This window comes from Onychomys torridus, chromosome 9, assembly GCF_903995425.1.
Source record: "Onychomys torridus chromosome 9, mOncTor1.1, whole genome shotgun sequence".
NCBI classification, from domain to species: domain Eukaryota; kingdom Metazoa; phylum Chordata; class Mammalia; order Rodentia; family Cricetidae; genus Onychomys; species Onychomys torridus.
In genome coordinates this window covers 67,251,381-67,268,889 of record NC_050451.1, presented here as the reverse complement: position 1 = coordinate 67,268,889, position 17,509 = coordinate 67,251,381, and the positions used below count along the sequence as shown (strand labels likewise).

At 41.8% G+C, this 17,509-nt stretch overlaps 1 protein-coding gene across 2 annotated transcripts in view; it reads right to left on the bottom strand.

Annotated features, from left to right (window-relative positions):
* The window catches only part of Vwa8 (von Willebrand factor A domain containing 8), a 346,670-nt gene that overhangs the window by 323,165 nt on the left and 5,996 nt on the right, over positions 1–17,509 (bottom strand). For both annotated transcript variants that reach the window (XM_036198655.1, XM_036198654.1), the window contains exon 2: positions 2,442–2,519. In XM_036198655.1, coding sequence (XP_036054548.1) covers positions 2,442–2,519 — 78 coding nt within the window. The remainder of the gene's footprint in view (positions 1–2,441; positions 2,520–17,509) is intronic.

Genomic DNA, 17,509 nt, shown 5'->3' with positions numbered 1-17,509 from the left:
AACAGTGACGATAAAACTGTCAGGGGACTCTCTCTCTCTCTCTCTCTCTCTCTCTCTCTCTCTCTCTCTCTCTCTCTGTATATGTGTGGTGGGGGAGGGGGCGGGACACACATGCATCATGCCTCAAATATTTTCTTCCTTGGTTTATAAAACAGGGTCTCTTACTTGGTCTGAATCTCACCAATGAGGTGAGGGTGGCTTGCTTTCAATCCCAGGAGTCTGCCTGTCTCCACTTCCCCAGTGCTGGGATCACAGGCATGTGACATTACAGCAGCCCTTTTATGTGGGTTCTGAGAAACAAACACAGTTCTCATCTCATGCTCTCACAGTCCCCCTGTTTCCTATCACGGAAGCCCAGACCTGCGTATACAGGTCTAATGCATATGACAAGAACAGCGTAAAAGCGGGAGGAGAGAGTAGACAGACTCCACTCTGAACACCAGGACAGAGCATTGTTTTATATGTACATATGTGTTACTACATAAGTAACCATTAATTTGAACAACACTGCTTTAGAGGGTTAGGTATCATACCCAAAGACTGATACAGAATAGGAGGGTAGCATGAACTGAGCCTAAGGCCAGACCAAAACAGCTAAGGACCAACCTTCCCAAGGTCAACTTAATTTCCCAGGTTATTATTAAGATACTTCATATTTGTTGAGAGACAGAGTGAAATTATTTTGAGCACTGAATGACTCAAATGAATACAAGTCATTTGAGAAATGCCAATCAAAACCCCAAAATACCATTTGGCATCTGAGAGGATGGTTACTGTGAAAAAGGCAGAGCCTGGTACCAGGCACAGGCCTGTAACCCCAGAGACACATGAGACTAGGACAGAAAGATCACAGGCTGCTGGATGAGTAACACAGTGCATTCAAAGCCATGCTGGGCAACTTCTGAAATTCTAAAAGAAAAAGAAAGTAGGCTCGGGGTGCAGCTCCATGGCTAGTGCTAATGTAGCAGGCATGAGGCCCAGGCTTCAAGTCCAAGGAGATAATAGCAAGTATTAATGAGGATATGGAGAAACAGGAACCATGATACAACACTGACAGCAATGTCAAATGATGAAACTGCTTTGGAAATCAAGCTGTAAGTCCTCAAAACTTTAAACAGGGTTACAATATGGCCAAGCAACTCCTCTCCGATGTATGTTTGCAACAACAACAACATTTTTGTATAAAATTTTCTGTAACAATATTTATAATAGATCCAAATAGAAACAATGCACATCCAAATGCATATCAACTAATGAATAAGTAAAATAAGTGTAAACATTCATATAAATAGCAATGAAGTAACATATGCTACAACATCAAACATTACACTAAACATCTCATTAATAAAATAAGCCAGATAGAGAAACCATTTGGTATAGGACCACTGCCAAGGACATGTCCAGGGCAGGTAACTGCAGACCAACGTGAAATACAGTAGTAGTGACTGCCTGAGGCTAGGGAGGGAAAGGGGGAAAGGGGGCATGGAAGGAGTGACCGTTAATGGTCATGTTTTCTTTGCTCTGAGGTGAGACAGTGGTGACGACCCCACAACTCAGAACAGCTAGGAAGCACTGGAAGGTTATTTTCAAAGTGAAGACTTTGGACCTGGAGAGGTGGCCCAGCAGTCAAGAGCACTGGCTGCTCTGGCAGAGGACCCGGGTTCAGACCCCAACACAGACATCACACGGCACACAACCACTTATAACTCCAGTGCCAGGGGATCTGATCCCCTTCTGGCCTCTCCAGGCACATGCTCACATGCAGTGCTCAAGCATACACTCAGGCACACACAAACACATAAAATAAAATAAACCTCCTTTAATGTCAACTGTATAGTGTATGAATTAAATCTCAATAAAACAAAATTTACAGCAATGGATAGGTTCAGCAACATGGATGAACCTCAAATTCATCTTAATGGAAAGAAGCCAAATACATAGATATATCTCACACACACACACACACACACACACACACACACACACACACACACACCATGATGACACTATTTTCATAAAGCTAGCAAACAGATGCAGCTGATTTCCTACGGCAAAGAAGAGAACAGAGTTTTCTGAGGTAGAGAAAGCAGAGACAGGATATTCAGAGATGATGAGAGTAATCATGATGTTTATACAACTTCATAAAGTGATCACAACTAACCAAATAAACTTATTTTTACTGTATGTATTTACCTAATGTCCAACTCAAGCCGCAGTATGTGATGAACATGGACACTTCTGATAAAAGCCACAAATGAGGAGAAGGGATGCCAGGGACAGATTTAACCACTCCAAAGCCAACAACAGAAACCAAGATCACTATGCACTGCACTGCATGAAACTGATAACAGCACACTGGGTTTATACCAGCGCTCTAACATCTTTTTTAATGCCCACGGTGAAATTTTAAAATATATTCATTCACAAATAACATTTCTTACTGTAGTTCTGTGGGACAAGTTCCGGGTTCTTGGGTGTTTTCAGCTTGTAGGACACATCTCCAATATTAACTGTATCACCTAAAAAAGAGGAAACACAATCGTTATGAGAGACAAGAGACACACACTATACTCGGGCAGTGATTCTCTTGACCTCCAAGGAGGGATGCGACACAAACGCACCAGGCACATGTCTGACGGTTCTATCCTTATCAGAGGTAAGCCTGATCAGAGAGAAGCGAGGACTGAGAAAATGCACATTTCAGGAGCCAGGCTGTCAAAAAACATTACATTATATTAGCCAGACTTATATTTTATGTTAATAGCAACACCAATACAGACAACAACAATACAGAAAAATTCATTTTTAAAGGTTTTAATTTATTAAATTCATTCACTTATATTAGGAGGGTGTGTACACATGGAGGTCAGAGGGACCATCTCATTGATCCTGATCAGATTTTATGTATCGCTTCTTTTATGAACTGACTCTATGTCCCCCACAGGCTCATGACTGGAACACATAGCTGGTGGCACTGTTCCAAGAGATGCTGGAGGCTTTAGGAGGTGTAACCTAGGTGAGGGGAGCAAGTCACTGGGGGTGGGACCTTCGGGTGTCTCTAGCCACTTTCCTCCTCTGGTCCAGACCCAGCATGGTGTGAAGAGAAGTGCCCTGTGCCATGCCTTCCCCACCATAATGGACTGAACTGTCTGAAACTATAAGCCAAATAAATGTTTTCTCCTCTAAATTACCTATGCCAAGGAATTTGGTCACAGTGGCGTGAAAATAACACAGAAGAAAACTGGTACCAAGCTGACAGGAGCGAGGCACCCCGTTCTATAGGCACTCAGGGTGAAAGGCCCAAGGAAAACACTCTCCATGTCCCAGCAGAACCCACTGTCAGCCCACAACACTGAAGTCTTAGGACAACTTTATAGAACTGGTGAACTCACCAGCTTCTATCCCAAAGCCCTGACCCATCAAGACGGCAGCCAACCTCCAACCTTGGCCCTTTACTTCTGGGTTCTTCCTCCCTTCCTCTCCACTTCTCACTGCCTTTCTCCCGACACACACACACACACACACACACACACACACACACACACACACACTTCTCAGTGCCTTTCTCCCAACACACACACACACACACACACACACACACACACACACACACACACACACACCCTCTGTCCTTTCTCCCACCATCAGGCTTTCCTGAGCCTGTGGCTCTTGATTGGTCCATCGACCAATCAGAATTCCCCACACACATTCAAATTAGCCAGGCAACTTAATCCCACCCGGAAGCCTAGTTTACATGTTGGTGGGACCAAATGATTCCTAAAACCCTGCTTGCTTGTCCTTGTTCTACTGTCCTTGTCCATTATCCTTCATGACTGTGAGAAAACAAACTCAACTTGGGCCCAGGAAATGGGTAACAAAAAGAGGGGTCATTAATGACCGAACTTGATCATGTAGTTCTTAGGTCACTGGAGCTAGTTTGTGGGTAGGAGGTTTGGATACAGGCTAGAGAAGTCCTGGGATTCTGTAAGCAGAGCTCAAGTTAACTCTGATAGGAGTTTAGATGACCAGACTAGCAACACAAAGTCACCCCAGCAGACTCTACTCACCAGGTTTCAGATGGGGAAAAGGCCGTTGTCAAGAACAAATTAGTGTTGTCATGCTATGCTCCAGTCAAGAACTTTTCTATATTCTGTCCACATGCTGTGAATTGGAGTAAGACTGACTTCAAAATAACAGACTGATTAATCTGGCAGAGGAAATTTCAAAACCTCATAGTATCCGGGCTGTGGCGTGGCTTTAGCCCATCTTTTAGTGAAAATAAGGAGAAATCAGAGTGGAAGGATTTCAAAACCGCACAGTCTACCCATGAAAGGAGCATAATAAAAGCTAACAAAGATGCTAGGCAGTGGCTGCACACACCTCTAATCTCAGCATTTGGGAGGAATAAGCAGGTGGATCTCTGTGAGTTCATGCCCAGCCTGTTCTACAGCGTGAGTTCCAGGACAGCCAGGGCTGTTACACAGAGAAAGTCTGTCTTGAAAAACCAAAAGAAAGAAAGAAAGAAAAGAAAAAGTTTACAAGAAGAATGTAGCTGGTTTGGTTTGGTTTTTCTCTGCCAGCACTACTGGGGATGGAACCCAGGACCTAGGCAAGTACCCTACCACACAGCTATATTCCCAGCCCCTAGCGCATTTTATTTATTTACTTATTTTTGGAGGATGGAAGTCATACTAGAAATTGAACACAAGGCCTCTTACTTGCTACGTAAACACTCTACCACTGAGCTGTATCCCAAACCAAGGGTACAGTGGTTAAAGAAATTTAGACAATTAAAAAGAAACCAGGGCTAGAGAGACGGCTCAGAGGTTAAGAGCACTGACTGCTCTTCCAGTCAGTCCTGAGTTCAATTCCCAACAACCACATGGTGGCTCACAACCATCTGTAATGAGATCTGGTGCCCTCTTCTGGCCTGCAGTCATACAGGCTATATATATAATAAATAAATAAACCTTTTAAAAAAGAAAAAAGAAAGAAACCAATAGCAAAGTGCCTTAAGGGCATTTCAGGAATTATAGAAACTTCTACCCTAAGTTCCACTGTGTTAAAGTATAAATGCTTTTGAAAGATTTTTCCCTAAAGAAGAGGGAGCTGCTGGGACACTGTTTATACAAAGCAGCCTAGGTGGGGCTGGAGAGATGAGATGGCTCAGTGGCTAAGGGTACTGTACTCTTCCAGAGGACCTGGGTTCAATTCCCAGCACCCACATGACTGCTTACAACCATCTGTAACTCCAGTTTCTGGAGATCGGACATACTCTTCTGGCCTCCAAGGGCACCAGGCATGTGGTAGACAGACATGTGTAACAGGCTTTTCCTTTTTGGCCACCAACCAGCTCCCAAATCACAACACAGAGACCTCTTATTAGTTATGAATACTCGGCCTTATCTTAGCTCTTATTTTAATCTGTTTCTCTTTATCTACATTTTGCCTTGGGACTTTTTACCTTTCTTTCTGTATATCTTAACTTTCATACTGGCAGCTGCCTACCTAAGGCACCTGATTGGCCTAATGAAGAGCTGAACAGCCAATATCTAGGCAGAGAAAGGATAGGTGGGGCTGGCAAAGAGTATAAACAGGTAAAATGTAGGCTTCGAAACAGCAACACACCTTTTCATAATTAAACAAATGCAGCAGAAACAAATGTAACACACCTTTACTCAGTTAAAGTAATATCTGCAGCCAGTATAAACACAAGTGGTTAAAACAATATTACACAACAGACATGAATGCACGAAAAACACCCACACATGTAAAATAAAAATTAAATTAGGGTTGGGGATTTAGCTCAGTGGTAGAGCGCTCACCTAGCAAGCACAAGGCCCTGAGTTCGATCCTCAGCTAAAAAAAAAAAAAAATTAAATTAAAAAAAAAATGTTTTTTCAAACAGCACCCTATGAGCCCAGGCTGTTGGTCTCTGCATCTGTTTCCATTAGTTGCTGGGTGAATGCTCTCCGATGATCATTGGGCTAGGCAGCAATCTGAGTTTAGCAGAGTATCATTAGAGATCATTTCATTGACTTTTTTTTCTTTTGGCTAGTGGTGTTTGATTCTATCCCAGGTCTCTGGGCTGTCCAGCCTCTGGGTCCTGGCCCTCCAGACAGTGTCAGGGGTGGGCTCCCTCTCACTGGGTCATAAGTTGGACCAGTCACTGGTCGGCCACTCCCACAATTTCTGCACCACCTGTACCCCAGCACATCTTGCAGGCAGGACAAATTGTAGGTCAAAGGTTATGTGGCTGGGTTGGTGACCCCAATTCCTCCACTGGAAGTCTTGCCTAGTTACAGGAGATGGCTAGTTCAGGTTCCATACCCCCCGTTGCTAGGAGTCTTAGCTAGGGTCACCCTCATAGATTCCTGAGAGTTTCCACTGCACTAGGCTTCTAGCTCATCTTAGAGGTGCCCCCCACCCCGTGCCAGTTGTCTTTCTAACCTGGCCTCACAGGGGCTCACGGAGACTGAACTGACAACCAGGGAGCCTGCGTGGGACTGTCCTAGGCCTTCTGCATACATGTGACAGTTGTGTAGCTTGGTCTTCTTGAGGGACTCCTAACGGTGGGAAGAAGGGCTGTCTCTGACTCTGCTGCCTGCTTTTGGGACGCTTTCTTCCTACTGGGTTGCTCGTCCAGCCTTGATCGGAGATGCCTAGTCTCACTGAAACATGGCTGGTTGATATCCATGGAAGGGCCACCCTTTTCTGAAGAGAAAGGAGGAGGAGGAGTGGAAGTCAGGGGAAGAACTGGGAGGAGAGGAAGAGGGGAAACGGTGGTCAGGATGTAAATAGATAGATAGATAGATAGATAGATAGATAGATAGATAGATAGATAGATAGATAGATAGATAAAAGAGTAAAAAACAAAAACAAATCCCAGCAGCTAAGGGAAGTAGGTCCCCCCCACCCCGGAGAGGAGGGGGCGTGTTCAGCCACCACTGGTCGGAATCACCAAAAACCAATGTAGCTGTAACTCAGTGGGGTCTGGCTACTGCTTGAGCTGATGAAAGTTCTTGGCATTATCCATGTGGTACTTGCTTCGTAAGTAGGCAGAGTGCAAGAGTTATGAGGTCACACAGGTTTCCACCCCAGATTTTTAAGGAAGGCCAAAGAGATTAGGCAATGTGCGTTAGGGTAAGATTTCCCATATGGATCTCCTAGAGGAAATACACAAAGCTATGCGTATAAAGGCTATGTTTCATAAAGACTGTAGGATACTGGAGATGTCGGAAGTGGAATGTCTGCTGAGGAACCCTGCAGTCAGTGAGTAGAGCCAGCCCAAACAATAAACCACCAGAGCTGCAGGTATCAGGGGGCTACAAACAGCAAAGTCACGGGGTGGGGGCATGGGAGTGAGCCACCCCAATCCACTGGAGTCTGGACAGCTGCACACGCACCAGACGACAGACAGACTTAATGATCCTGTTTACCTCCCACTGGTAGTCTCTCATTCCTCCCTTTGGGGATACACTTTGTATACTAAAAGCACACGATTTCCTTTCTGACTTTACAGAGATTCATGGCTGAGTTTGCCCTAAGTAGCAGAGGAGACTGTGAATTTGGACTCTGGAATAACACTGGAGTGTCAAGACTGAAGGGAATCTTGGGTGTTAACTAAATGCATTGTACCCATGAGATGGCAAGGAGCTTTGGGAACCAGGGGCAGAAATTCATAAACTCTTTTACAGTTCACTAAGAGTTCATGATCTGGACACTTGGTCCCTGATTGGTGGTCCTGTTTGGGGAGGTTGTAGAACCTTTAGGAGGTGAATCCTTCCTGGAGGAAGTAGGTTACTGGGGTGTGTCTTTGAGATATCTATCTTTCCCTGGCTGTTTCCCGACCTACCATGATGTGGGCTGAAGGGTTCCCACACCGTGACAGACCAAACCTACTGAAATCAAAAGTGGGAATAAATTTTCAATCCCTTAAACTGCCTGTGTCAGGTATGTGGACCACAGGGAAGAGAAAGGTTAACTAACGAAATCATCCCAAGCATCAATAGGGCAGACTCAATCCTTTCAGATCTTTTACAAAGTCCAGTTCTCTAGCAGCCTACCTGCAAAATTCCCTATTTCCAGGTAATAGAAAAACTCAGGTCAAATGACATAAATGTTGGGGATTCTGGACAATACAGTGAGAGGGAGAGAAGGTTCTCAGAGTCTACAGAGTTCTATCTTGTAAGGCAACGTTAATCTCTGTTCTACAGTGTGGGACTAAACCAACCTCCCACTACTCTGCTCTCTCCAACAGTAAAATTGGCAGAGACTCCACCGGTATCTAGAACTTTCTTAGAAAATCTCACAGACACACAGAATAAGTAGCTATTCAAAAGCTGCTCTTTCGGCCTGGCTAGCTCAGAGCTGCTGAGGTACACTGGACACCAAGACCTTAGACTGTGGTGATGACAAAGCCAGCTAACACTTGTTGAATGCTTACTACCTTCTAAGTCCTTTACACGGCCTCAAAATGACCCTCTAAAACAGACTTTCAAATGAGAAAATCTGTGCCTCTGAGAAAGTTTTTATGCATGACAGAATTTATTAAAGACACATGAAAAATTGGGAGAAGAAAAGCACTCTACTGAGAGCTAAATCCTTACTAGGTATAATATTAGCTGCCAGGAGGTGCCAAGGCAAACCCCACTGAATAAAATCATAAGGGTTGCAAACTTCGTCCATAATCCACCAGGCCTTCTCCCCGGGCAACTTTCTTTCTCTTATCACAACAGCACCTGAAGAATCACAGCACCACGTGGAGCCTGTCAGAGTGAGCATCTCCACCCAGACCACTGAAATTCTGTAGTGTATCACCATAACCTTTGCTTCATCAAGTCCCCGGGGATTCACCTCCTGCAGCTCTCCTCACTCTTCCCCATGTAAGGTTGGCCATGGTGGTAGCATCCACAATCCAGGAATTACGGAGGCTGAAGCAGGAAGAAAGAGTGCAAAGGCAGCCTGTACTATACATACTGAGATCTCAAAAAAGAGTTTTAAAGAACTTTATAATGAAGTTATCATATGCAATGTCAAAATAAAACAAATAATCGTGAAGACAAATATATAAAGAGCTAGCAGCAACCAATAAAAAAATGCAAACACCCAAACAGAAATACAGACTCGATATGTAGATAGGCAATTCAAAGAAAACTCAAGCTAATGAACACAGAAATGTTCAACCACCCAATGACTTAGGTAATGAAAATCAAAGTGAGAAGCCAGTCAGTCCTCACATGTGAGATCTGCAAGAGATTTTCAAATTTGGTGACGCTGGGTGGAGAAGGAAATTGTATGTACTCCAATATTACCAGGAGGAGAGGTGCAAACTGGTGCAAATGCTTTGAGGAGGGATTTCTAGTTCTTTCTAGTCCTCATCATTTACCCTGTCTTCTCGTGTACCCTGGGGGGCACATACAAAGGTGTCTGTGCTAAAGCCTCAATGTTTATGGACCAGCAAAATCTGACTCCGAGGTAATGTTAGGAAGAGGTAGGGCCCTTGGGAAGTGGTTAATTCATAAGGGTAGAGTCTCCAGAATGAAATTAGTGCCCTTACAAAACAGGCTCAAGGATGGAAAATGGGGCCCATGACACCAAATCAATTGGCAATTGGCTTTACTGTGAAGTTACCAGCTAGAAAAATGTAAGGAAGGCGTTTCATTGTTTATAAACTATCCAGTTGTGAACTGAAGTTCAGAAGAAGGAGAAGCAGCCACATTAAACATTCTACAAAGCAGACTGACTGAAAGTTCAGTGATAATAGAGAGCTAAGAAGTTACAGGCTGGGAACCAAATATCTTGGAATACATTTAGCACCCTAAACAGGGTTGTTGTCTACCTCTGTGTATGACCCAGCATCCTTGTGCTATTGGTAAATATTTTTAGAATGTACTCACAGACCCCTTGCTCCCACAACCCAAATGGCATCAGAGAGCATCTGAGACCTGTAGGAGAAATTTGCCTGCCTTGCTGTAACCACCTATCTGATGTTCCCACCAATGTCTGAAAAGTGTCTTGTTTCATGAATTTATTTGTTCTATTGCTATTAAAAAAAAAAAAAAAAAAAAGCCAGGTGGTGGCGCACGCCTGTAATCCCAGCACTTGGGAGGCAGAGGCAGGTAGATCTCTGTGAGTTCCAGGCCAGCCTGGTCTAGAGCTAGTCCAGGACAGGCTCCAAGGCTACAGAGAAACCCTGTCTCAAAAACCAAAAAATAAAAAAATAAAAACTTCATGAAACTATTACTACATTAGAACATGAATCTGTGCTCCTGGTCCACAATCACTCATATTTGACTGCAGAATAAACTTCCTCTTACTCCTTTGTGGTAAGAGCTGTATTTTTACATCGCCATAGTTTATAGTATTTTGTTACAATAACCCAAACAGATATTTGTTAATATTTTTAAATACTAATAGGAGAACTACAAAATAGACCAAGAAATACATCATGTATTATAATCTCTTTATTGAGGTGTATGTTGTTGGGGGAGGTTATTGATTTGTATTTGGGGTTGAGTTTTTTGTTATTGCTGTTGTTATTTAAGATGGGGTCTCAAGTATTCCAGGCTGGCTTCCATCTGGCTATGGACCCAAAATTCTACTATTATGGCACACACTACCTCATCCAGTTTATGCAGTGTTGAAAATCAAACCTTTATGAATGTTGGCAAGAACTCCGCAGATGGAGCTACAACATCTCCAATCACCTTTACTATTGTTTAAAAAAAAGTAAGAAAGTTTTTCCTCAGTATTTAGAACTGAACATCTGATCTTTCCACTAAAAACTGTACTCCCTAGTTGTACTAATGGCAGCTAGAAATCATTCTTTTCCATCTTACAACCTAACCCCAGGATAGTCCCAGGCAGCTCGCGCTCTCTCTCTCTCTCTCTCTCTCTCTCTCTCTCTCTCTCTCTCTCTCTCTCACACACACACACACACACACACACACACACACACACACACACACACACATTTACTGCTTCAGGTTTGGGTCTTCACAATCTAGCTTCAACTGAGCTGCTGTAACGACCAAATAAAATCAGAGACAAGTCATGATGGGCTACTGGTTAATCCTCTGGGCTTTGTAATGACCTAGAAAGGTGTTTCTAATCTGACTTTTGCATTTCCTCACTGATCTCTTCTCCAACTATTCTTACTCATTCAGCTCCAGCCACAATGGTCTCAGTTGGGGTTTTTATTGTTGTGATAAAAACCCCTAATTAAAATCAGCTTGGGGAAGACAGGGTTTATTTGGCTTACACTTCCACAGGGTAGGGCCATCACTGGGGCAGGAATGCAGTGGCAGAGCTGGCTGGAGATAGTTTGCAGGCAGAGAGTAAAGTCCACTTTCCCAGGTTCAAGTGAATGTGTCTGGACTGTGTGGGTAAGTGTGTGATAGTTCACTGCCACTGTACAGCTCAGGGGAGAGGGACGGGCCAAAACAGACATTTAGGAGCTGCGCTAAGGGCAGAGCTGTTGGTATGAGTTAGGTGGCTCCTAAGTCTAGTGCTCTAGCCAAAGATGGACAAGCTCATGATTTTAAGGCAGAAATGATGAAATGCCTGGTTCGTCTCCATGTTATACCTCCTCCTCTTTGTCTGCAGGAGACATGGTTAATTGATCATGCCTTGTTTCTCAATGAAAACATTTCCATTGTGGTTTCGTCCTTTGTGTTTTTAAAGTCTCTAGTTTGATGGTTAAATGTTTGGGGATCTTTCATTTACTTTTTTTGTAATTGATTTCTAATTTAATTTCATTATGGTCAAGAAGCATACTTAAGGATTTCAATCCTTTGAAACTTACTGAGGCTTGTGTTATGCCCAGCCCATAACATTTTGGCTAATGTTACAGATGCATTAAAAATACGTGCCATGCTGTTATTTGCATTTAGGTTCAGTGGTCTGAGTGGGTCCAGAGTTCCTATCCTCAGATCACCCCTTGTCTTAGCCGAAGGACCAGGAAGCAGCTTCCTAAGTTCCGTAGCCATTTATTTATACCCTGCTTCTTTCTGAACTTATGGAGATGAGCATATTAATTAGCTGGGCGTAGTTTAGGTTTATTTTGTTTGTCCTCTCAGTTCTGTTGAGACTGTTTAAATAGTTATTTCCCAGATAGGTCACTCTATGGCTTTGCTGTGTTCTTCCACAAAAGAACAGAACTGTTAGGAGGGGGCCTGACTTAGGTACCTGATCTGCTTGCTCTCTCTGAAGCCCCTGGGCCTAGGGGTGGTCACAACTTTCTGCTAGTGTTAGCTGCAGAGTGCTGCACTCCCCTGTTCTTGAATTCGGCCCCCACCTTCACCTCTGTCACACAGTGAAGTGCAATAAATGGACATTTTATTGGATGTGAGGCCCAGACCAGGCAGGCTCAAGCAATAAGAGTGGAGAAGACTTTCTCAAGTGTAACAGGTAAGGACTTCATGGAGTCACCTCCAAAGCAATGCTCTCTTTGAACAAAAGAAAGGAAGCATGGAGATTGCTTTCCCCTGGCAGTCTGTATATAGCCATATAGGAAAGTATTTTGTGGTTACATTGTTGAGCATGCTCACTTTATAGTTCAAGAAGGAAAGATGGCTATATTTTTGGGCATGCTTCTGCTAAACAATTGAAATATTTCATATACTTGATAATTGATGCTGATCCATTTAATGTAATGAATAGTTCCTAGTAGAGAACTATAAAACTTTTCACAATAGTCTGGCTGAGTATCAGAGGTAACTCAAGTGTTTCAGAACAAATATGTATCTTTCAACTAGATAAGCAAAAACTTATTCTTGATAACATCATGAAATATCCAACCCCATTAGTCATTCCACTATATAAAACTCCATTTTCACACTTTTATTATGACAATGTTGGATACAGCCTCTGCACCAATTAATTTTCTATTTGACTAAATACATCATAAGTATGAGCATGGAGCTTTAAAATTTAACAAATTTATTTCTAATTCAAGTGATTTTTATTTAATTATTCCCCAAAACCCAATTTAATAGGACACCATGCCTCCACCATACTCCTTGATTCATGAAAATCTTACCTTAATATTGTATTCTTTTTATCAGTTTAAAAAAGATCAAAGCTATAAGGCCATTTATTATGAAATATGTTGTCAATGTAAGGAATGCATGGCATATATAAAGAAAATAGTCACAAATGTAACCACAAATGTAACTTTTTGCTTTACGGGTTTAGCAAAACATTTCACAGATGTCCCATCTATTTCTCAATATTTTTTGAAATTTTCATTCATTAAACTATATCACACTCAGTTTAACTAAAAGGTAAAACTATTTTTTTCTGTCAAAAAGGCTAACTTGAGTGATTGGTTTGACAGTATAGATACCTTTGTTAATAGTGACAACTTTAAGAATTTGACAAAATGTATTTAAACATGTCATAGACTAAACTATTTTCTCAATATTAAAAAAAAAACTGTATTAGCAAAAGTACATTGAAAGCAATATTTTTCATTTGTCCCCAAATCCTGGTAAAAGAGACTAAACAAGGAGCCATAAAAAAAAGAAGCCATTTGATAAATTTTAGTGAACTGATGATGTTAATGACCCTCCAAGATATTAAGACACATTGCCGGGCAATGGTGGCCTTTAATCCCAGTACTAGGGAGGTAGTGGCAGGTGGATCTTTGTGAGTTCAAGGCCAGCCTGGTCTACAGAGTGAGATCCAGGACAGGCACCAAAGCTACACAGAGAAACCCTGTCTCAAAAAACCAAAAAAAAAAAAAAAAAAAAAAGATATTAAGACACAAATAACATCACTAGTCAAGCATACCTCTCTTCTACAAGTCAGATGGTCTCTGTCTGTCTTAGTCACCTTCTGAGGCTGTGACAAAGACCATGACCAAAAGGAATTTAGGGAGAAAAGGGTTTATTCCATCTCACAGGTTTGAGCCTATCACTGAGGTAAGCATGGACAGTACTTCAAGTAGGAATATGAAGCAGGAATTAAGGCACAAGGCCATTGAGAAACACAGCTTACTGGCTTGCTTCCCTGGCTTGCTTAGCCTGCTTCCTCACACAACACAGGATCACCAGCCTAGGCACCTCTCAAAATAGGCAGGGCCAGCCCCAATCACTGATGAAGGCAATTCCTTGAGTGAGGCTGCCTCTTCCCCAATGACCCCAGTTTGTGTCCAGTTGATAAAATCAAACCACCTCTATGTCAGTTACCAACAAAATTGAATAAGGCCCTAAGCAAGTTGCCAATTAATATAGATCAATATATTACTGTTGACATATAATTCAGAAAGTCTGGAAAGACCTGAATGATACTGCTATATTAGAACTGCTTACATTCTAGTAATAATTAACATTCAACTGAAGACTAGTAGTCATATTAATAAATTAATAATATTAAGTAATATTTAGCTGAGAAAATAGCTTATCATTAAAAGGTGTCATTCCAAAGAGTTAGTTATCAAATTGTATAACACTGATGTCATGTTGAACAAATATGTACTATAATAACAAAAAGGTTTAATGAAACATTCAGATTGTTTTGTTGCAGAAAAGTAATATAAAAATAAAACTAAAAAAAATAAAAATTAAAAAAAAATTAAAACCTCTCTCGACGAAAACCGCACTATAAATCTTGCCTTAAATATAAGGTGGTGCACGCCTTTAATCCCAGCACTTGGGAGGCAGAGCCAGACGGATCTCTATGATTCAAGGCCAGCCTGGGCTACAGAGTGAGTTCCAGGAAAGGCACAAAGCTACACAGAGAAACCCTGTCTCGGAAAACAAAATAAATAAATAAAATAAACAAATAAAACTTCTAAGACAAAGAACATATTCAGATAAGATCATTATATATAAAAATAAGTAAAGCTGAAATTCAAACTCAAGGAGATAAAGGAGTAAGGAGCATCTGATGGCCAAGAGCTTCTAGTCTTTCCAAACACCGACAGGCAAACAAATCACTATAGTAATCTTCTTCCACTAAGAGAGCGAATCAAATCAAAAGAATACGGAACAAACTTGGTCTTAAATGTCAGTGTTAACAGTATACTAGAAACAACAGCCTTTGTTACCATTTGTACCAATCAGGAAAACTTTTAGGTATCAACCTAAAAATGTACAAAGCACACATATTTGCAAATCCTTTTAGCAGATGAGGGAAATGTTTAAAGACGTGAGGACTACTGTTTAGTCTTCAAGAGTGTTTTTCTTGTTAGAGGGTGGATGTTTTCATCATCACTACATCCTGTGCCAAATACAGAATTGCAAATTCTACATATTCAACAAATGTTTGACAAGTGAACAAATGATTAGTTTTAAATTAACTACTGTCTTCCAAGAGATTGTTTTTCAGCCCTGAATAGTAATTTTTCTGCATCTTTTGAACACATACTATTTATGGACATGCTCCTAAGTCCAGCCATTTATAACAGATTTATTTAAATGAGGTGTTTAAAGGGGAATGTAAAAAAAAATGGGTAACAGTTGATGCAGAAGAAACCAGGGCAGACTTCTCTTGAGGTCAAGAATCTTGAAGTTAAGAATCTTAAAGTAGGATGCAGTCACAAGAGCAGGTAATCCTAGGGGAGTACCATAAACTCCAGGCTGCTCAAGGCAACACTGCAAGATTTGTCCTCAAAAAGTCAAATAATTAAAAAGAAAGCCAGGTATGGGGATCTACACCTTTAATCCCAGCAGTCAGAGGCCATTGGTTCTCAGTGAGTTTGAGGCCAGGCCAGATCCTGTAAAGAAATAGAGACAGGGGTTGGGTATAGGCATGGTGGCGTACCTAACTCCTGCACAGAGGAGAGAAGGGAGGCAGAAGGATCCAAAGTTCAAGGATGTCATTGGCAACATACAAAGCTTGAAGCTAGCCTAGACTATGTGAACCCTGACTCAAAAAAAAAAAAAAAAAAAAAGACGGTGGGGTTACTTAAAATAGTCAGTGACAACTACTAGAATAATTAGAGTAATCAGAATGAGCCCATTTAAAAAGTAAGTATAATGTTGCTGAGTATTTAATTGCATTAATATAACAAATAATGCAAAAAAACACATGTAAGCCAAATCCATGTATTGCACAAAATTGCCACAGATACCTATAGTCAATTATTATATGTCTTATTCAGACATGGAACAAATATGCTTGAAGATTTTAATTAACAAGAATCCAGAAAAGCTAAGACCTTTCCAATTAAATTAAATTTAGAAAATAGAGTTGTAATTTTATTTCTTAGAATGTTTTTTATTTAAAGGGATTTCTCAAAGGTGTATAAGAAAAAATTATGTGGAAGATAATAAAGTACCTTATACATGGTAATTAATCTTACACAGACTCTTTTGAGATGACTCATTCCATTGGACAGCTGTTATGTTTAAATGTCCTGGATTCTTTACTCATTCTCTGACATCAAAATCCCTGTCTCCAACAGAGATCCTAACCCTGACCTTTATCCACCACTCCCAGAGATGAGGTCCCTGCACAGAACAGCCAGAATATCCCACCCTCGGGTCACAGTGACTATTTCAAAGATAAACAGGTACCTGAGACATGACATAGAGAGCTCAGAAATTTAACAATGGTGGCAGGAAAAGATGCTGTTTCTTTAACATTGTGAAATTCAAGGACAGTACAGGTCTGGCACGGTGGTACACACCTTTAGTCCCAGGGCCTGGAAGGTGATGTCTATGAATTCTAGGCCAACCAAGGCTACATAATGAGACCTGGTCTCAAAACAAACAAACAAAAAATAACACAATGTAATTCTAAAGTTCTGGTAAGCCTATCACTATTCCCTCTTTAAGAAATCCTGCTAGACACTGAAACTAATACAACAGACTGAGTCCAGTGACTGGGAATTATGAAACACAGGAACCAAGGGAAAGGAAGGGCACATACAAGCCCTAAGGACGGTGTTTGAACCCCAGTTAGCAATCCAGTCTAGCCAGAAGAAATGAGGCACCCCCTGGAAGCTGACCAGTTAACATGCTTTTCAGTGTACACTGCTTCCCCTTAAAACCAAGTGCACGAGCTGGCTGTTTGGAACCTTGGGCTTACACAGGACACTTTGCTCAGCCTGGAAGGAGGGGACTGGATCTGCCTATACTGAATCTACCAGGTTGAGCTGAATCCCAGGGGAGTCTTGGCCCTGGAGGAGATGGGAATGGAGGGGAGGGGCTGGGGGGAAGGTAGGGGTGGGGGCGGGAGGGGGAGGACAGGGGAACCTATGGCTGATGTGTAAAATTAAAACACAAATATAATAATAATAATAAAAAAAATACTCAATAAAAAAAAAAAAAGCCAGGCGGTGGTGGCCCACACCTTTAATCCCAGCACTGGGAGGCAGAGCCAGGTGGATCTCTGTGAGTTCAAGGCCAGCCTGGGCTACAGAGTGAGTTCCAGGAAAGGCGCAAAGCTACACCAAGAAACCCTGTCTCGAAAACCCAAAAAAAAACCCAAAAAACTAAAACCAAACCAAAACCAAATGGCTGCTGATTGACACTGTCACTCTAGCAAGGCGAAAGCAGGC